The following is a 20,568-nucleotide window of genomic DNA, read 5'->3' as shown; positions in this document are numbered from 1 at the left end:
CCAGCCCTGCAGCAGCTCCGGGGCCTCCTCTGGGCTCTCTGCAGCAGCTCCACGTCCTCCTGCTGTTGGCCCCAGGGCTGGGGCAGCTCTGCAGCTGGGCTCTCACCTCAGGGCCACAGGGACACCATTCCCACCTTGCCTTTAGGATCAGCCCAGGGCTGAGCATGGGGGTCTGCCCTGGGCCATTCCAGCCTCACCCACAACATCCCAAATCCCTCTCCTTAGCTCATCTCCATCCCTTTTCCTCCCAGCCAGGATTTGTTGCCCTGATCCTGGGGCAGGACTCTGCACTTGTCCTTGTCCCTCATGTCCAGCCCAGTCCTGCCTGGTGTGGCAGTTCTGGGTTTATTTCCCTTTTCTTGCTGCCTTCAGTTGTACAAATTTCTCGATCCCATGTTTTTGTCAGCTTTCTGCCCTCTTTGCTTGCCCTTTTCAGGAATTTTCCTTCCCTGTCTGCTCTCTGTCTTTCTGCTTTGTTGCTGTTCCCTCTTTTATTAATGTTTATTCCCTTCATTCCCTAAAGGATTGCAGATTCAATCAGTGGAAAATAATTGCCAGGATATTCTTCAGTCTCCTGCTCTCTCCAAATGTTCAGGTACTTTGCACTGGTCACTAATTCCCTCTCCTGGAGAATAACCTGGACCTAATTCCCAATTCTTTGGCTTTCTTTGGCCTCCTGGGGTTGATTTTGTGGCACTAAACTGCGAATCTGAGGACTTACACCTCACTAACATTTGATGTGCTTACAAATCAGCTTTCCAATGGAAAAACTCCCAGTTTTTCCAGTCTGGGCATCTGCAGGGGTTTGAAAAGAGGGGTTTTCCACCAAACTTCTGGAATCTGGATGTCAGAACCAAGTCCAGTCTTCCAGGTGGAGTCACACCAACATTCCCATGCTTGTACCCCTGATCTGGACAATCTGCTCGTCCAAAATGTGATTTACCTGCCTCTGGATTGCAATCCAAGGGGATCTGTTATCTCCATGGCTGTGATTCCATGATGTCTCTCAGCTGTTCAAAAAACTGAGATTTTTTTTTTTCCCAGCTCTTCGGGGGAAAAAAATATTGCAATCCCTGAATGGTTTGGGTTGGGAAGGGACCACAAATCCCATCTCATTCCACCATGGGCAGGGACACCTCCACTATCCCAGGGTGCTCCATCCAACCTGGCCTTGAACATGTCAAAAAATTCCCCTTTTAGATGAAGAATCCACTGGATTCTTCGAATGTTCCCAAAAAAAGAAATCAAGGATAAACTTAACCAGCCCATTATTTCTCCGTGCATCTCTTGCTTCCCATATCAGCCCCTGCACATCCTAACACCAGATTTCCCTTTGTCAGCCCGAGCTTTTCCCTTTATTCCATTTGTCATGTCCCCTTTTTCTTTTCTCCCTGTTTTTTTATGGCCTCTTTAACTCCCATCTGCGCCAGGTTTGCCTTTTAACCAGCGTGGCCGCCCCGCTCAGTTGTGGGATTGTGGCTTCTGGAGCATCTCGTTAAAATGTTCTTAAACAATTTTCAATTAGGCTTCATATTTTTCTGATTACGTTCTTTCTCCCCACTGATTTGCCTCCTAATTATTTTCAGCTTGATGGAACCGGTCCTCTTTAAGATGTGTGGATGCTGTGTTTTTGTGTGGACTATTGGTGGTGCTGGTTTATTCCTAATTTTTATATATTTATATATTTTTGCACAGTTGAAGCCATGGTAATTTGAGTTTCAGCTGTCAGAAAAGAAGTGGGAGAAAAAGTGGCTGCTGGTTGTAAAACTGAATTTTTCTGAGTGGGCTCTGTCTCAGGGGGTGCTGATTTTGGGGTTTGTGGCTTTCAGGGCATGGTGGTTCTGGAATGGAGGGGTGAAGTCTCCAACCCTTTGATGTCTGGACAACCTCAGCTCCTGCTGAACTTGGTGTGGTTTGTTTGATCAGATAATTATGGGGTGGTCTGGTGCAAAGGGACCTTAAAGAGCATCTGGTTCCATGGGCAGGGGCACCTTCCACCATCCCAGGTGGATCCAAGCCCCAGCGTCCAACCTGGCCTTGGACCCTGCCAGGGATCTGGGGGCAGCCCCAGCAAATCTGGGAATCTGTGCCAGAGAGAAGAATTTCCCCTTCATATCCAATCTTAACCACAGAATCCCAGAGTCCCTGAGGTTGGAAAATCTCTCCAGGACCATCCAGTCCAAGCTGTGCCCGATCCCCACCTTGGCACTGAGTGCCACCTCCAGGAATTCCTTGGGCACCTCCAGGGATGGCAAATCCCAACCTCCCTGGGCGCTTCCAAGGCCTGAGCACCCTTTCCGTGGAGGAATCTTCGCAGGTGTCCTGGTTTCCTGGGAATGAGCTGGAAAAGGGGAGGAAAGCCCAAGTTCCTGTGGAAGGTGAGGGCAGCACCACCTCAGGCTGGGCCGTGTCCCACCAGGGCCACCTGGGGACCTCTGCTGTGGCCTCACAGAGCCAGGGAGCCAAACTGGGATGGCTGTTGGGGTGGAACGAGCAGGGAAGGGCCGTGTGGGAGAACCACCCGCGGGAGAAATGGATTTGTAAGGAGTTCTCAAAACTCTTGCACATCTGTGTGTAACACACGTAAGGTGTGTTGATTTAGGAAGGCCCTGGAATAGAGGTGATGTTGTTGAGAGAGAGATGGAACTGGAAATAAGTTTTAACAAGTTTCAAAACGTGGCCTTGCAAAAAGATCAGATATTCTTAGAGAATTAAAACTGTGAAAGATGCATTGTAGCAGGACCGCGTGGGGTAAAAATGTCGGTGATGGGCGTTAGAAGTGTTAGCAGCACTGTGTGGCAAAAACTAATAAACTAAAAAACATTTATAAGGTGGTGTAAGCAGGAAATGGGCTGGCTTCTGATGGAATGGCGTTGGGTTTTACATCTCTCGTGCCTGGAATGGCATTGGGTTTTACATCTCTTGTGTCTGGAATGGCGTTGGCTTTTACATCTCTTGTGTCTGGACTGACGTTGGGTTTTACATCTCTCGTGTCTGGAGTGGCGTTGGGTTTTACATCTCTTGTGTCTGGAACGGCGTTGGGTTTTACATCTCTCGTGCCTGGAATGGCGTTGGGTTTTACATCTCTCGTGTCTGGAGTGGCGTTGGGTTTTACATCTCTTGTGTCTGGAACGGCGTTGGGTTTTACATCTCTCGTGCCTGGAATGGCGTTGGGTTTTACATCTCTTGTGTCTGGAACGGCGTTGGGTTTTACATCTCTTGTGTCTGGAATGCAGTTGGGTTTTACATCTCTTGTGTCTGGAGTGGCGTTGGGTTTTACATCTCTTGTGTCTGGAACGGCGTTGGGTTTTACATCTCTCGTGCCTGGAATGGCGTTGGGTTTTACATCTCTTGTGTCTGGAATGGAGTTGGGTTTTACATCTCTGATGTCTCACTCTTCATCAAGACTGATAATGGAACAGAATCTTTTAAAATACCTCTCAGTCACCCCCATCTCTGTGAAATCTGGGAGAACCCACACAGCCCCAGGAGAGACACCCAGACCTGCCGCCCCCCATGGTCTCCTCCACCATCCCGCACACCCAGTGAGGTGTCCTGCCCCTCTCCCTGGGATCATGCTCCCCATGCACCTCCAGGCCGAGCTCTCCCAAAGCCCGGGGCTGTGCTGGGACGCTGGAGGGGCGGGATGATCCCTCCTTACCCCCGGGATGACCTTTCCCCACGGAGGGATGGAAGCCATCAGCGCCAACGTCGCTGCGCGGCGCTGGGGCCGCATCTGCAGCTGCTTAATGACCCCTTCACACAATGCTCTGCTCGGGGTCATCTGGTTCCAGTTTCACCAGAAACAGAAGGAAATGTTGGGAACATACTTCCCTACATCCAGTTTCACTTGTTGTGGATGCCTGGAATACTTTGGAACCCACATCTTTGGGGTTTCCAGGAGGGGGTTTGGCCGGCGAGCCCCGGCGACCATTTGAGATTTAGGGTTTTTTTGATTCCAGAAGTGCCCCGGAGGTTGCATTGTAGGGCCTTTTTCCTTATGCAAAACATAAAAGTGCTGCTTTTTTTCAAATTATAACCATATTTTTCATTAAAATCAGTTGGAGTCCCAATAAACAATCGACTCTGAAAAATTTTCCAAATGTTCTCTGCAGCACCGTTTCTATTTTTAATTATTTTTTAAAAAACTGGGGTTTTTTTCTTAAAAAAAAACCAAACCAAACCAAAAAACACAGCTTGGCTTAGAATTTAAAGAAGCCATCTAGTAAATCATGAAAAATGCACATATATAGCTCCTTATTACAATATAATTAAAACCTACTGCACATGGAGTGTCAGAATCCCTCTGTCGCCGTGTCCGATGGCTTCTCCCGTTTGCCTTATCGTGGGAACTCCTCCTTTCTGCTCCCAACGCTTCCCAAAGCCTCTCCCAGCCTGTTTGTACATTTGTTTTATATAAATTGAGTGCTCTGATCCTATAGAGAGGGATGTAAAAAACTCTTCAAAGCAGGAGCCGCAGAAATTCCTTTATTTTCTGGGCAGAGTTTCCATCCCCATCACTCCTCGGGGTTGTAATTTTTTGATTTTATTGGGAATTTCATTGTTTCATTCTTACCTGGTGCGATCTTTATTTGCTGTCCTAAAAACTCAACCCACAACTAAGAACAGCACCCTGAGTTTTGCATCAAAAGTTGTAATTTTTGGTTTATGCAAAGCAAGTTAAGGTACCTCAGTTAAATATTTAGGGTTAAAGTTTTTTATTGTGAGCTGGAGGTTGAGGAATATTTCAGGATATTCCTGCAGTGCAGCCAAGTGTCCATGGAAAATCATCCCTTAGGGAAAGAAGCAGGTGCTGGGACAAATGGTGGTGATGGGGAACCTGTTCCTGGTGCAAAGAAAAACTGGATGAGAGGAGAAAAGGTGGAGTTTATCCATTTATCTATTTTTGTTCTGCTTTCATGTTTTCCATGGATCATTGTGGAGTCTGCTCAGCTTGGGATGAGCCAGGGAATGAGTCTGACAGATCTAACCCTGGGCAGGTGGGATGGAAGGTGAGGTGTCCAGGTTTGGGCTTCAAAGTGGAAAAAAATTAGGTTTAGAAGAGAAATTGGGAAGGAATTCCTGGCTGGGAGGGTGGGCAGGGGCTGGGCTGGAATTCCCAGAGCAGATGTGGCTGCCCCTGGATCCCTGGCAGTGCCAAGGCCAGGTTGGACATTGGGGTTGGATCCACCTGGGACAGTGGGAGGTGTCCCAGCCATGGCAGGGGTGGAATGGGATGGGATTTACGATCCCTTCCCACCCAACGCATTCCAGGATTCCCTGTAGGTGTTGATTGGGAGGATTTCCCTGCTGTGCCTGTGCCAGAGGCAGACCTGAGCTGGTAGGAGTTGGGAATTTTGTCCTGCCTGGACCTTCCCAGAGCCCTCGGCCAGGAGCAGCCGCTGCTGTGGGGGCAGAGCTCTGTCCCACCCCGTCCCACCTGGTTCAGGTCATCCCCTCTGCCAACGGAGCCATTCCAGCTCTCCTGGGGCTGGCCTGGCCAGGCAGAGTGTGCCCAAGCCAAGGAATTCCTGGAGCTGGTGGCCAGCACTGGAGTCTCAGTGACATCCTCGCCGTGGGAATTGCTGCCGTGCTTCCAAAGGATGAGGGCAGAAATGGGAATCGCTGGAGTCACAGCTTGTTCTGCTCCCAGTGACCCATCCCAGCTGTTGATGGGATAAATCCATGGAATTATTTGGCTTTTCAGCTGCTGCAGGGCAGTTCTGGTGTGGGAAAGGTGTGAAAACCTTTGGAAAAGTCTGTTTTCCGTGGATGTTTGGGATGGGCAGTTAAGGGTGGGAAGTTCCTGCTGGATTTTAACAAGGTTTCATTTTTCCTGAGGGACAGGGATGGCAAAGTGGGAATGTTGGGCTGAGTCCTCAGGAGGACACGACCTATTCCAAAGGAGACCAGAAACTTGGGTTTGCGTTTCCTTGATTAGAAATTTTGCCTTTAATCTGCTCATTAAGCATCTATAATTACCAACAAATACTGATTATGACTTGTGAGGGTCCAGCACAATCCATTGTGGTTCTGCTGAGGCCCAAACCCCCTTTGTTCCGGGAGAGTTTTGGGATCGGCACCAAACACTCTGCAGAGCCTCTCACCCCTCTGAACTCCGTGCAGTCTGCAGGAATTTCTCCTCAATTCCTGGAGTCTCCCCCTCGTTTCTGGAGGGTGTTTGGAATCGAGGTGCCACCTGCAGCTTGAGGCAGGCTGAGCTGCCGGGGCCGGGAGTGGCTGGGAGGAATTGTGCTTCTCTGTCGGGAGGACAATCGTTCCCCGTGGTGATCCCAGCGCTCGGCGTTATCTTCCCGCGGCTCTGTAAATCCTGGGAGTGTGACAGGACCTCCCACCAGGATGGCAGCAGTTCCAGAGCCGCGGCAGGGCCGTTGCTGGTGGCTCCCTCAGAAGATGAATGGTTTTCTGAAGTTTGCCTGAGCAACAGCTCAGTGACTTGTTAGGCTCCGAAGTGCCTTAACTCCATTCCCTTTTTCCTTTCATTGTTTCCCTCTGGAGTTCCCCCTTTGCAGTGGGCAGACCTTGCCAAACTCGGGATGGAATCTCTGCTGAAAGCCCCCCAGAAGAGCAAAGCCCTGCTTTGGGAGGAACCTGGGATGACTTTTCTGGTGAGATTGGGATCTCTTTCAGCACATCCTCACTCCCTGAGCCGAGTCCTTAATCGTGCCTGGCTGGGGAGCCTGAGGAATTTGGTAGGAACATCGTGGATGCTCCGAACCCTTTCACATTTTTACTGTTGACTTCTGTAGGGAACGAGCATCCATCAAGGGGACAAGGATTTGTCATTGTTCCCCGAAAAAAGGGCAGTGGCATTGTTAAAGCCCAATGGGAACCCTTTGGAACGAGGAGCCTCCAGGGAGAAATGCAAATTTATATTGAGTTTTAGGACAGACATTGCCCAGAAGTCCCTTTTAAATCAGAAGATGGAAAGATTGTTTTATCTTTGGTAACTCTTTCCAGAGGACCTACAAAGCCGAGGCCATGAGCCGCAGCTTTTGGGGTGAGGAGCTGCAGTCACTTGTTTTCCGGGACTTCGTGGTGGGGCTGGGAGTTGATCCCAAGGCGTGGGCACGGGGCCCCTTTGGTCAGTGGGATTGGCCATTTGGAGTGGCAGTTGCCACCTTTTCTGGAGGGAAGAAGGGATGAGAGGAGTTTTATGTGGCTATTGAGGAGGTTTATTGATCCCAGATATGGTGGCTCCAGGATTGTGGGAAAACAGGCTCCCTTTATGGCAGGAGTAAATTGTGGGGGATTGCTTCACTGGTCAGCCCATGAAGGGCTGGCTTGGGGCATGGGAATGGTTTTGGTCATGGATCAGATCAAATCCCCCCTGCTGGGCCCCTTCTCCTGCTTCCAGATCTGTTCTCAATACAGACCACAGGAGTTGTTTACCAGAGTCTGCCGTGCCTTGTGTTAAACTGCCCCGTGGGGTCCCAGTATCCCATCAAGCTCCATCCCAGTTTGCCCACAGGCAGGCAAACTCCAGCCCTGAAACTTCCCAGTCGGGAGGTCAGGAGCAGGGATTGCTGTATCCTCACAAATGGGGGCAGATTTTATGGCAGGGCCTGTTGTGAGGGACAAGGGCTGAGGGCTCGGCCAGCAGGAAAATTGATTTAAATGAGATATAAAGAGTAACTTCCTCAAAACGAGGGTGGTAAATCCCTGGCACAGCTGCCCAGAGAGGGGTGGATGCCCCATCCCTGGAAACATTCCAGGCCAGGTTGGACAGGATGTGATTCAGTGGAAGATATCCCTGCCCATGGCAAGGTTTGGACTAAAGGACATTCATAGGTCCCTTCCAGACCAGCCCAGTCTGGGATTCTATGAAATAAGGAATTTTTTCCAAATTTTCTCAAGGCTGTCTTCTCCAGAGTGTGATATTCCAACATCTAACTGGCCATTTTGACCATGTTTTTTAGAGCTCCTGCATTCCTGGGATAACCATGGTGTTTGACCATTCCTCCTGGAGCTGCTGTGTGTGGGATGTGGAGGAATCCCATCTCTCCTTCCTCTGGAATTCACACACCTGTTGAGATATTTCTTCTACTCAGCATTTAGGTCTTTCCCAATTTTTATTTGCCTTCCAGTCCCAAATTCCCTTGTCTCCAGAGATGTTGTCACATCCTCAGTGTGGCTTTTCTGTCCCTCCTGATGGAAGCCCTGATCTTTCCTCTCCTTCCCCTGGTGGCCCCTTTGTCCTCCTGAGCTCCAGCTCCCATTCCTGGCTGTCCCCACAGCCTCCCACGCCCTGCTGGTGGCTGAGCTGTGGATTCACTTCTGCACCACTCCACATTCCCACTTTTCCCCCTCTCCAGGTCTCTTCAATCCCTTAGGCCAGGCCTAAGCCCTGCTCATGGAATTGCTCCTCAAGCCAGGCTGTTGGTGGTGCCCTCAGGATTGTTCCCTTCCCTCAGCAGCCCCTGCTGAGCACCAGGACCCTCAGTTTTCCTTCTGTTCCACATTTCCCAGTCTGGAATTTGAATTTCCTCCCCCTGTGAGGAGGGCAGCCAGCTTCCTTCCACTCCTTGTGGTGTCACATCCCAGGGTTATTTTTAAACCTGGATTTGCTCCAGCTCATGGCTCCAGGCTGGGCAGGAGCTGCCATGGAGGGGCAGGAATCCTGTCTCGTGTCCCAAGGGATGCTTGGAAGAAGGCTTGGGAACAGCCTTCCATGTCCCTTGGGAATGATGAGGGGACAGTGTCCTTGCACAGGCTCTTCTTCCTCTTGGGAATCTTCTTCTTGGGAATCTTCTTCTGAATCTTCAGAATCTTCTTTGGAATCTTCTTGGGATTCATCTTCTTCTTTTTCTTGGGATTCATCATCTTCTTCTTCTTCGGAATCTTCTTCGGAATCTTCTTCTTCAGAATCTTCTTCTTCTTCGGAATCTTCTTTGGAATCTTCTTGTGATTCATCTTCTTCTTCTTCTTCGGAATCTTCTTCGGAATCTTCTTCTTCAGAATCTTCTTCTTCTTCTTCGGAATCTTCTTTGGAATCTTCTTCAGAATCTTCTTCTTCTTCTTTGGAATCTTCTTTGGAATCTTCTTCTTCTTAGGAATCTTCTTCTTCTTTGGAGCCTTCTTTTTCTCCTTTGGAATTGTCATTTTTCTTCTTTGAAAGTTTCTATTTTGGAATCTTCTTTTCTTCTGCTGCTTCTACTTCTCAGGAGTTTTCTTCTTTTTGATCTTGACTTTCCCAGTTGCAAGAGTACTCTCCTGTGTTTTCTGTTCCAGGATAGGGAGTTGCAGGAGCTTTTTGGTGGGATCTCTGTAGGATCCCATCCCTCTCTGGTGTTACTCCTCTCGGCTCACAAAAATAACATTTTGGGGTCTTCCTGCAGTGAGGGTGAGCTTCAAACCTCTCCTTGGAAAGGGAGCGATCCATGAAACCCTGGGGGTGGAATCCTCTTTCCAGGAAGTGGTTGCCTTAAACACCAAAAAGAACCATTGGAAAGAAGAGTTTTCTCTCACATCTTTGGGGTGAAGGTCTCTTTGTAAAGATTTTGAGGAAACTTTTCTTCCCTGACATGAAACTCTTGGGAACAGACTGAGGAGGGGTTTCTAAAATCAGGGAAGGGATCCATGGGAATGGTAGAAACGGAATGGTTGGAGGATTTTATTGTCAGGGCTAAAGATACAAGAGAGAGGGAAAATCCAGGGCTGTGGAGTGCTGAGGAGAACTTTTTTAGTCTTTGGAAAAATATGGGATCCTTTTAGAGGAGCAGGGATTTGTTTCTTCTCTCCCTCACAGGGAACAATTCCTAATTCCCAAGATCCCATCCATTCCTGCCCTTGGCCAGTGGCAGCCATTCCCTGTGTCCTGTCCCTCTGTCCCTTGTCCCCAGTCCCTCTGCAGCTCTCCTGGAGCCCCTGCAGGCCCTGCCAGGGGCTCTGAGCTCTGCCTGGAGCCTTCCCTTCTCCAGGGAACATTCCCAGCTCTCCAGCCTGGCTCCAGAGCAGAGGGGCTCCAGAATCCTGGGATGGTTTGGGTTGGAAGGGACCCTAAATCCCATCTCATTCCCACCCCATCCATGTTCAGGGACACCTCCCACTGTCCCAGAGTGCTCCAAGGTCTATCCAGGCCTTGATAAAGTCCTTGAAATCTACAGAATTCCATGAGCTCCTCTTTTCCCACTCTCCCAACATTTAACTGGACCCATCCTTTCCCGGAGGCACAACAAGAGCCAGAGCCTGGTTTCCAATGTGCACTTGGAAAGTCCATTATTCCCCACATCCCATGGTTTTCCCCTAAATCCAGGTATCCAAAATGCTCCCCAAGCCTCATATTCCAACTTGGGGCAGAAAGAGCCAGCCGAGAATCCCCCCGATCATTTTGGGCCAGCTCCTGTGGCACGGTGGGACTTTATAAAGTGTTTTTGAAAGGATGGCTGGAAAAGGGAAAGGTCCCAGACGTTTTCCTGCTGCTCCCTCGGCGTTCCGGGCCGAGCAGGACCTCAATTAGCGGGGCAGTAACGAGGCAGTGTCTGCGCTTGGCCCGAGCCGGAGCCTTGCACTTCATCATTCCTAACTCGTTGCAGTAGCTCCACAAAGTCCTCACAAATCTTCGGGGCCGAGCAAGAAATTAGGAGCACATTTTTTTGGTGTTTCCTCGCATGGCAGCTGTGCTGGGAGCTCCTTATTTTTCATTAGTGTCAGACTCGGCAGCTCCAGGAGCGCTCGGGCTCCGGGCTTGGGACAGGGGCATCATCCACGGCCAAGTTTTCCTGAATATCCCTCTGGGACTGTGGAAAAACCTGAGGTTCCACTCACAGAGCAGGGGAAAAGGGATTTATGAACCCTGCAGGACAAAGCTCTTGAGGTTCCCAACCTTTTGAAGCACCCGAGCGCCCATCACCTTAAAGCAGGAGGGATTTGGGAGCAGGGAGTGAGGCTGGAATGTGGAGCCAGCCCTGAAATGAGCTCCGAGGCTTTGGGATGAAATCCTGGTTAATATTTCTTCAGTGCTTTCTCTTGAAGCATCTCCAAAGCGTTTGAAGAACATTATTAAGACTTTGGGAGAAGGGAGGATCTCTCTTTTCCACTCCACTTGGAAAGGGAAGAAAAAGGCAGCTTGGAATTTATTTGGAGGATGAGGAGGCTCCAGGTCCTTGAAGATTTTTCTGATTATTTGCAGAAGCAAATCATTGGGGTTGTTCTGGCTGGGGATCTCTCAGTCACTGTGCTGGGGGAAAATAAAGGACATTTTTAGGTGGGATTCATCCCTGCATCCATTCCTGGGAGCTCTGGGCAATTCCAGCAGTGCTGCATGTGGATTGGGATGAGGCAGGAAGGAGTTTTTGGGATTGCCTTGAATTTTCTTCTGTTATTTTCTTACTCAGCTGCCATGTGATTTCCTAAAATAATCCAAATTCGGGGTTCTGAGGTGAACAGGGAACAAATACACCAGTAAAATCCCCAGAAGTTGGGAGAACTCTTCCCTCTCCAATAAGGAATGAAATTTGGGATGCTGAATGTAGGATTTCAGTGGAGCTCAGGTTTTGGATTCCCTTTGATCCCAGCTGTGACCAGAAGCTTGGGGGCTGTTCCTGCCCTTGGGAGCTGTGGGTGGAGCTCACACATGGGCAGGTGAACGCTGGTTTTTCCCTTTTTCCCCCTTTTTCCCCATTTTCTGCAATCAGTGCCATCTCTGCCCCCTGTCCCATCCCTGTCCCCCAGGGACAGTTCCTCTGTCCCTGCTGCAGGCCAGGTTGTGCTGCAGGGAGGAGCAATTCCCAGGAGGAATCTGGGACATCCACGATGTCCAGGTCAGCCAGGAGCTGTGGATGGAGCTGCTCCAGAGCCTCTGCTCCAGACACATCCCTGTCCCTGCAGTGCTGTGGGACACCTAAGGCAGCTGGGATTTCAGTGGAAAGAATTCCACTGAAGCTGATGGAAAACCACTGGGGTTGGGTGTGCTGACTTTGACTGACCTTGTTCTTTATCTCACCTGTTCCTGGGGATCCAAAAGTGTCCCAGAATCCCAGAATGGATTGGGATGGAAGGAACCTTAAAAATCATAAATTCCACCCCATCCATGGCAGGGACAGCTCCCACTGTCCCAGGTGGATCCAACCTGGCCTTGGGCACTGCCAGGGATCCAGGGATTCTCTGGGAATTCCAGCCCAGCCCCTGCCCACCCTCCCAGCCAGCAATTCCTTGCCAAGATCCCAGCCCAATCTCCCCTTGGCCAGTGGCAGCCATTCCCTGTGTCCTGTCCCTCTGTCCCTTGTCCCCAGTCCCTCTGCAGCTCTCCTGGAGCCCCTGCAGGCCCTGCCAGGGGCTCTGAGCTCTGCCTGGAGCCTTCCCTTCTCCAGGGAACATTCCCAGCTCTCCAGGCTGGCTCCAGAGCAGAGGGGCTCCAGCCCTGCAGCAGCTCCGGGGCCTCCTCTGGGCTCTCTGCAGCAGCTCCACGTCCTCCTGCTGCTGGCCCCAGGGCTGGGACAGCTCTGCAGCTGGGCTCTCACCTCAGGGCCACAGGGACACCATTCCCACCTTGCCTTTGGGATCAGCCCAGGGCTGAGCAGGGGTTTCTGCCCTGGGCCATTCCAGCCTCTCCTACAACATCCCAAATCCCTCTCCCAGGGCTGCTCCCAGTCCCTTCCTTCTCCTCCCAGCCAGGATTTGTGCTGGGATTGCCCTGACCCAGGTGCAGCTCCAGCCCCTGGCCTGCCTGAACCTCGTGGCCTTTTGCTTGCCCACCTCTGAGGGTTTCATGTTCTGCTCCCAAACCTTTTCCCACCTGGATTTATCTCCCCTCTGTTCCCTTGGATCAAGGCAGTGCTGGAGCCTCTGAGCTCTTTGGGGGGTCACGTTCACACCTTGTGAAAAGCAGGTGCAGCCCCATTAACTCCAGATGGAGGCAGAGCACTCAAAACCCTTTGGAATTTTGTCCTTCAGCTTCCCTCCCCAACCTCTCCACAGGGAGAGAAGAATTCGCTGTAAAAAATGGATTTTTTTTCCCCCTGCTGCAGTAGCAGGTGGAGTTGGTCACCTGGAAAAGGGGATGGCTCCACAAAGCTGCTCATTCCCGAGGGCTGGCCAGGGATGCCACACGTGTGGCACTCGTGGGGACTCTGGGAAGACCTCCCAGCTCCACTTTTCCCTTTTTAAAAGGCCCATAAATGAAAATTGGAAAGGGCTGGAGGGGAGGTGTGAGATTTTTCCGGGTTTTTTTTTATTTGCAGAGTTACGTTTTTTATCCTTAATAGATTTATAATACACAGCTCCCTTGATTTGTTTCCATAAAATTAACCAGTAAATTTCAAATGGAAAAAGCCCCTAATAGGAACCACCTTGGCCAAGGCTGAAACGTGGCTGTGTTCAGGAGAGGTGGACCAGGGCATTTTTCCCTCTGCCAGGTTTTCTCCTGGAGTGCCACATGTTGGAGGGATATAAAACTTTTACTAACGAGAACTTGGAGGAATTCTGACTTTCTAATTGCCCTTTTTTATTTTTTTTTTCCTGGTACAAGCTGCTGTTTATTTTGGGCTCTTAAAAGCTGGGGTTGTAATTTGGAAGTCTGGGAGTTTCAAACCTGGGGCAAGGAGGGGTGGGAAGGATCCAGACTGGTGGCCAGGGAAGGGCTGGGGTTGCTCTGCTGATTCTTCTTGGAATTTGCATCCTGTGAACCCTGTCCTTGGCACTGGGGTTGGGATCATTTGGATTTTATTCTTTTTAATATTTTAAAGTTATTTTTGAGGCAGGATTTTGTTGCATCCACAGAATAAGGCCAGGCTGTTCCTGCTGGGAGCCTCCCTGGCGTGTTGGGATGAAGGATTTTGGCCACAGGAGGGACTGGAGGGTCCTGGAGGACTTCTCCAACCTTATTGATTGTGGGATTCTGGGATCTACCTAAATCCTGAGTTATTGCTGGTTGGGATGTTCGTGAAATGGTTTGGGTGGGAAGGGACCTTCAATCCCATCCAGGGACACCCCTTCCCACTAATCCCAGGTGGATCCAGCCTGGCCTGGGCATTGCCAGGGATCCAGGGGCAGCCCCAGCTGCTCTGGGAATTCCAGCCCAGCCCCTGCCCACCCTCCCAGCCAGCAATTCCTTGCCCAGATCCCAGCCCAATCTCCCCTTGGCCAGTGGCAGCCATTCCCTGTGTCCTGTCCCTCTGTCCCTTGTCCCCAGTCCCTCTCCAGAGAACCTGGAGCCCATTCAGGTACTCTGAGGATTCCTTGGAATTTTCTCTTCTCCAGGGGAACAGTTTGTGTTGGAAGGGACCTGAAAGCCCATCCCATTCCAACCCCAACACCTTCCCCTATCCCAGGGTGCTCCAAGCCCCATCCAGCCTTTCCTTGGACACTCCCAGGGCAGCGCAAATGGGAATTGTTTGGGATCCATTGGGGATCCAGGGCAGCACAAACAGGAGTTGGGGATCCAGGGCAGAACAAATGGGAATTGTTGGGGATCCAGGGCAGCACAAATGGGAATTGTTGGGGATCCAGGGCAGCACAAATGGGAATTGTTTGGGATCCATTGTGGATCCAGGGCAGCACACACAGGAATTGTTGGGGTCCTGCTGCCACAGCAGTGCCTTGTTCCACCCAGGGAATACTGAATTGTGAGATCCATGGAATTAGGCCTGGATTAAATCCTCTTTGTACATGATGCTCTTCCCTCAGTGTCCATAGAGGGAGATCCAGGCTCTGTCCCTTGGAGTTTTCCTTGGGCTGAGGATGGTCCTGGCTGGGCTGAGCTCAGGCCGAGCCTGGTTAAGCTGAGCCTGGACCCTCCTGTGTGGCTGAGACAGAGGGAAAGAAAAGGAAAATCAAACCCTTGCAGGGCTTTTTTTAAGGCTAAAAAAGCTCTTTGTAGTTTCCCCAGACGCCTTTAGAGGGCAGATCACGTCCAGGGAATAACGGATTTGGGAGGTGCTCGATATTCCTGGTGGTGGATTCCTAAGGTTGGAGCACTCCGAACATGGAGAGATTTTTTTTTTTTAAAGCATAATTTGAATTCTGCAATAACTTGTGGTGCTTTCAGGGGTGACCATGAAGTGAATTTACAGCAGTGAGATGAGATCGGGTTTTGATTTATTGCTGCGGACTTAAAATCTTTTTAGGCTCAGTCCTAAAAATTGTGGTGTGAGTGAAATATTAGTGATGGATGCAGGGAGAAAAATCCTGGGAACATACTGTGGGAGAGGAGAATTATGTAATGTGTTGACTAAGTTCATTTTTATGTTAAAAAAGACCACAAAAAGTGGTTTCAGTTGGGAGAGTTGGTTTTGGAGAGCAGTGCTGAGTGCTGAATGTATAATTTCATTTTTCTCTGCTGTAATCTCTTCTCTAAATCCCCAACCCTCACGCCCCAGTGCTTAGGAAAAAAATGTATTTATCAACAGAATATTTCACATTATCAGAGGGATCTTTGTGAAGTGAAGTCAGGAAAATGAAATTGAAGCTCTTCTGTAAAGTTGAAACTTTTCATATTGGGATTAAATATTCCTTACAGTCACCGTGCTGGGGGAGGCAGGGCCAGGCTAATTCTGTGATTAATTAAAACCAGCACTAACCAAATAATGTTCTGCTTTCTTCTGCTGCTCCCTGAAGCTCAGGGATCCTGGGGAAGATGATTATTCCTGAAAAAGCCATTTTGTTCTCCCCCAGCTGAGCCGCTCTTTGTGGCTCAGCCCCGTTGGCAGCTGCTTTGTGGGTTTCTCATCAAAAAAACCAGAGGGGTTATTCCCAAACAGAATGAAAAGGGCTTTGTTCCAATAAGGATTTATCCATTTTTTTTTTAAATAGTGTTTTTTACATCTCCTGAAGGTGGAGGTGCTGCTGCTCCTGGGATGTGCAGGATGCCTGGGGGGTCCTTTGGGTTTTGGGGTTCTTTGGGTTTTGGGGTTCTTTGGGTTTTGGGGTTCTTTGGGTTTTAGGGTTCAGCCTTTCACTGTGATCCTTGCCCAGATTCCTCCTGAAGTTTTGATGGAAAAGGGAAAAAGGACTGGCAGGATCCACTGGGGCTGTGCGCAGCATTTGGCTCTGTCCCACGCAGCACCCCTGTCTGCAGGCTGGACAGACAGGGAGGGACAGATGGACACAGGGACGAGGGACGGGCTGGGGGTCACTCCCAGAGAGCTGGGACAGAACCTCAGCAACTTCAGCGGGGCTGGACTGGGCAATCCCAGCACAAATCCTGGCTGGGAGGAGAAGGAAGGGACTGGGAGCAGCCCTGGGAGAGGGATTTGGGATATTGTGGGTGAGGCTGGAATGGCCCAGGGCAGAAACCCCTGCTCAGCCCGGGCTGATCCCAAAGGCAAGGTGGGAATGGTGTCCCTGTGGCCCTGAGGTGAGAGCCCAGCTGCAGAGCTGCCCCAGCCCTGGGGCCAGCAGCAGGAGGACGTGGAGCTGCTGCAGAGAGCCCAGAGGAGGCCCCGGAGCTGCTGCAGGGCTGGAGCCCCTCTGCTCTGGAGCCAGCCTGGGAGCTGGGAATGTTCCCTGGAGAAGGGAAGGCTCCAGGCAGAGCTCAGAGCCCCTGGCAGGGCCTGCAGGGGCTCCAGGAGAGCTGCAGAGGGACTGGGGACAAGGGACAGAGGGACAGGACACAGGGAATGGCTGCCACTGGCCAAGGGCAGATTGGGCTGGGATCTTGGCAAGGAATTGCTGTCTGGGAGGGTGGGCAGGGGCTGGGCTGGAATTCCCAGAGCAGCTGTGGCTGCCCCTGGATCCCTGGCAGCGCCCCAGGCCAGGTTGAACACTGGGGCTTGGATCCACCTGGGACAGTGGGAGGTGGAACAAGGTGGTTTTTAAGGTTCCCCTCCCACCCAAAGCGTTCCATTAGGATTTCACTTTGGTCCATAGCTCTGAAGCACATGGCATTGTGGGGCAGCAGCCATGGCCAATCCCTGGAAGAACATTCCTCTGCCATGGAAAACAGGATCCTGGGGATGTCAGGACATCCTTAGCTGGACAGGTTCTTCCCAGACTCAATGAACATTCCAGATCCCATCTCTGTTATTGAACATGTTCCCAGATCCCAGCATGGAACATATCTTGTTGGGATCCTGTTATCCCAGATTTCTCTGGGAATGACTGAGGATATTCTGGCTGCAGGTCTGGGATCTGGGTTAGATCCAAAGGATCTCTGCAGCTCTTCCCAGATCTCATTTAAAGGCTGTCCTGTGGAAAAGCCAAAATCCCGTTTTGTCCAGGACCGCCCACACTGGGCTTTTCCTGGGATTTCCTGAGTCCTGTTGTTCCAGGAGAATCGGGACCATCCCAGGGAGGTGCTGTGACCATGGCCAGCCCCTCAGAATCCTTCAAAACCCCAGCCCAGGCTGATAAATGGGAACAAAAGCAGAATCTTGAAAGGAACCTTATCTCCACGTGCCAGAGTCCAGGGAGGGGGTGTGGAGCAGCACTTGGGGAACTCCCACGGGCACTGGGATCCAAGGATTCCATCCCAGCCCAGGCCGGGGTACCTCCCTGGGGAGCTTTGTGAGGTCAAGGAGAAGGGGAACATCCATGAGGGATAATTCCTGTCTGCTCCATGGCTGAGGGAGCAGCTCCTGCTGCAATTCCTGCCACGGAAAACAGGGATAGCAGGCAGGCTGTTCCTCAGGAAAGCAGCAGCTTCCCAGCTGGTGGGAAGGGAAAACGGGAGGAAAACCATTGGGAAATGTTGGATTCAGGCTGCTGGAACTCGTGGCTGCAGTGAGGGCCCTGTGTGGTGTCAGAGCTCAGGCAGGGGCAGCTCCAAGCTGAGCACACTCAGATGGCTTTTCCAGAATTCCCCCTGGATCAAACCCTGGAAAGTCCAGCCCAACACCTTCCCCCTTCAGTGAGATCTAATCCATGGCTGCTTTTATCCTGAATTTCCAGAGGGGTGAGGGTCCCACCTTCCCTGGGCAAGGACAGAGGTGGGGACAGCACCTGGAGAGTCCCAGGGGTTTGAGGAGCTCCTGGAGCTGGGATTAATCCTGTGCTGGGGGCTGGAATTTCACTGCATGTCTTTGGGTTGAGGAGGAGCTTTCCTGGTGCTCCAGGCTCGCTCCAAGCCCCAGAGCTGCACTGGGGAGCCCAAGGAAGGGCAGGGAGAGGCTTGGAGCACCCTGGGATAGTGGAAGGTGTCCCTGCCCATGGAAGGGCTGGAATGGGATGAGCTTTTCCAACCCAAACCACTCTGTGATTCCATGAATCCCCAGTTTTGTAATTCTGCAATTCTCTGGTTGAATGTCCTTAAGTCAAAGCCTGAGTTTGTCCCTTTAGCTCCTCACTCTCCTCTCCAGCTTAGTTCCTTTTTCCTCTGTTTTTCTTTCCTGAGGAAACAAAGCCTTTTGCATGGATTTCTCCTTTTTAACAGTTTCACTGGGGGAAAAAAACCCAACCCCAAACCCTGTTCCCTGTGCCATGCCTTGCTTGTCAGGGAGCATGTTGGAACAAAGCCTGGCTTGGAAAACAATCCCAATTCCCTGAAAGAGCTCCCAAAGCCACGCCCTGCACGCTTGGGTGCTCCTGAGTCATTCCAGACCCTCTCACCTGTGACCAGTTTTGGTTGTGATTCCTCTGCTGCTCCCTCTCTTACTCAGGGCTTTGGTTGGGTCCCAATTAAGAGTGAGGAGAGGTGAAAGGGACGTGTGGGAGTTTCCAGTGGAGCTTTAAGTCATGGTTGTGCCTCCTTGGGCAGAGTTGAACCAGCCCGGGGTCACAGCAGCAGCTCCCAGGCTGGGGGATTTCATCCAGGGGTGCTCCTGGCTGGAAAAGGAATTTTAAATGCTTGGTAGAAGCGAATCAAAGAGTCTCGGTTCCATCTCACTTGAGATAAATTGTAAACCATTTTGGTGCCCAAGAGCTTGGGCTGCTGGAGCAGGGCCCTGAGCTGTGGAGTTGTGAGGCCGAGGAGTTTCATGTGTTTGAAATTCCCTGCGGAACACCCATCCTCCTCCTCCTCCTCCTCCTCCTGCCGCTGCCTTCGGTGCCCTGAGCTCATTCTCGGCTCCTCCGCTGCGTGTAAATGTGATAAATAAACTCTGTAATCGCAGCACTGAGCTGCCTTTGAAGCTGCCCGCAGATCTGGATCCCACAGAAGTGTAAATCAACACTTGGGCCATGAAGGGCTTCTTAAAAAGTGGCTTTTTTTTGCGCAGCTGACCCGGAGGCTGTGGTTGCCCAAGGCTTTTTATCAATCCTTGTGTGATAAATTTCTCCTTGGAAGGGAGAGTCTGGATCCTTCCCTTCTCCCAGTGCTGGGATCACCAAAACAGCTGAGGTTTAATGGGTTTTGTGTGAAAAAGTGAATTAACCCAGTTACTGAATGAACTCCAGGGAGGTAAATATGGCTGAGCTCATCCCATGGGTTTAATCCCATCCATGGCAGGGACCCCTGCCACTGTCCCAGGTGGATCCAGCCCCAGTGTCCAGCCTGGCCTTGGGCACTGCCAGGGATCCAGGGATTCTCTGGGAATTCCAGCCCAGCCCCTGCCCACCCTCCCAGCCAGCAATTCCTTGCCAAGATCCCAGCCCAATCTGCCCTTGGCCAGTGGCAGCCATTCCCTGTGTCCTGTCCCTGTCCCTTGTCCCCAGTCCCTCTGCAGCTCTCCTGGAGCCCCTGCAGGCCCTGCCAGGGGCTCTGAGCTCTGCCTGGAGCCTTCCCTTCTCCAGGGAACATTCCCAGCTCTGCCAGAGCAGAGGGGCTCCAGAATCCTGGAATGGGTTGTGTGGGAAAGGACTTCAAATCCCTTCTAATTCCAACCCCAACACCTTCTCCTGTCCCAGGGTGCTCCAAGCCCCAGTGTCCAGTTTGGCCCTGGGCACTTCTAGGGATCCAGGGCAGCACAAACAGGAATAGTTGGGAATCTGGTGGGGTCCTGGTGCCACAGCAGTGCCCTTGTTCTGACCAGGGAATATGGAACTGTAAAATCCGTGGAATTAGGCCTGGATTAAATCCAGGTTGGGAAAAGGAGCAGGGGATGAGGGTAAATCATGGGGTGAGAGCAAAGAAAAGGGGGAATTGTATTTTCCTCATCACACACTCGATGCCAAAAAGTTGTATTTGAGGAAAATTGATGTTTAGGAATATCAGACCCAGGGTGGATTCCAGCTCTGGATGGGCTGAGGTGGAAGAGACTTTTTAGGGAATGAGGAGTGGGGGGCTTTGAGGCCGAGTCTGTGCACTGGGGAGAACAAACCCATCCAGTGCTGCATTTCCAAACTCCTTTTACTTAATGACCTGGAATGGAGTTCAAAAAAACCCTCCCATTGTTGGGCCTCGTTTCCTGAGCCCAGGGAGAACTTTGTCAGCCAAACCTCCAACAAATTGTCTGCTCTGATAACAAGTTAGCACCGGGAACGGGAGAGGCCGAGCCCCTCCTCGTCCCGACAGCGGCAAACTCAAAGCAGGAGCTGCGGCCGTGTGTTGAGTTTACACCTTGCAATAATAATCCCTGCTTTTATCTGATCCCAGGGGGATTTTATAACTTTGGAATGGCTCTCTGGCAGGGCTCCAGCCCTACTGTCATTTTTTATTAACGTTCTTTTTTTTTCCTACCCCTGTAGCCAGTCGGCTTTGCTGCTTTTTTTTTAATTCACCCTTCTTTTTTTTCT

The 20,568-nt window shown here is 51.1% G+C and overlaps 1 protein-coding gene across 5 annotated transcripts in view; it reads left to right on the top strand.

Moving 5' to 3' along the window:
* The window catches only part of EXOC6B (exocyst complex component 6B), a 296,665-nt gene that overhangs the window by 106,990 nt on the left and 169,107 nt on the right, over positions 1–20,568 (top strand). For 3 of the 5 annotated variants that reach the window (XM_064419169.1, XM_064419172.1, XM_064419171.1), the window contains exon 7: positions 524–595. The exons of the other annotated variants lie outside the window; for them this stretch is intronic. In XM_064419169.1, the coding sequence (XP_064275239.1) occupies positions 524–595 (72 nt within the window). The remainder of the gene's footprint in view (positions 1–523; positions 596–20,568) is intronic. 5 annotated transcript variants of the gene reach the window in all.

This window comes from Passer domesticus, chromosome 4, assembly GCF_036417665.1.
Source record: "Passer domesticus isolate bPasDom1 chromosome 4, bPasDom1.hap1, whole genome shotgun sequence".
NCBI lineage: Eukaryota > Metazoa > Chordata > Aves > Passeriformes > Passeridae > Passer > Passer domesticus.
This window is presented reverse-complemented; position numbering and strand designations above follow the sequence as displayed.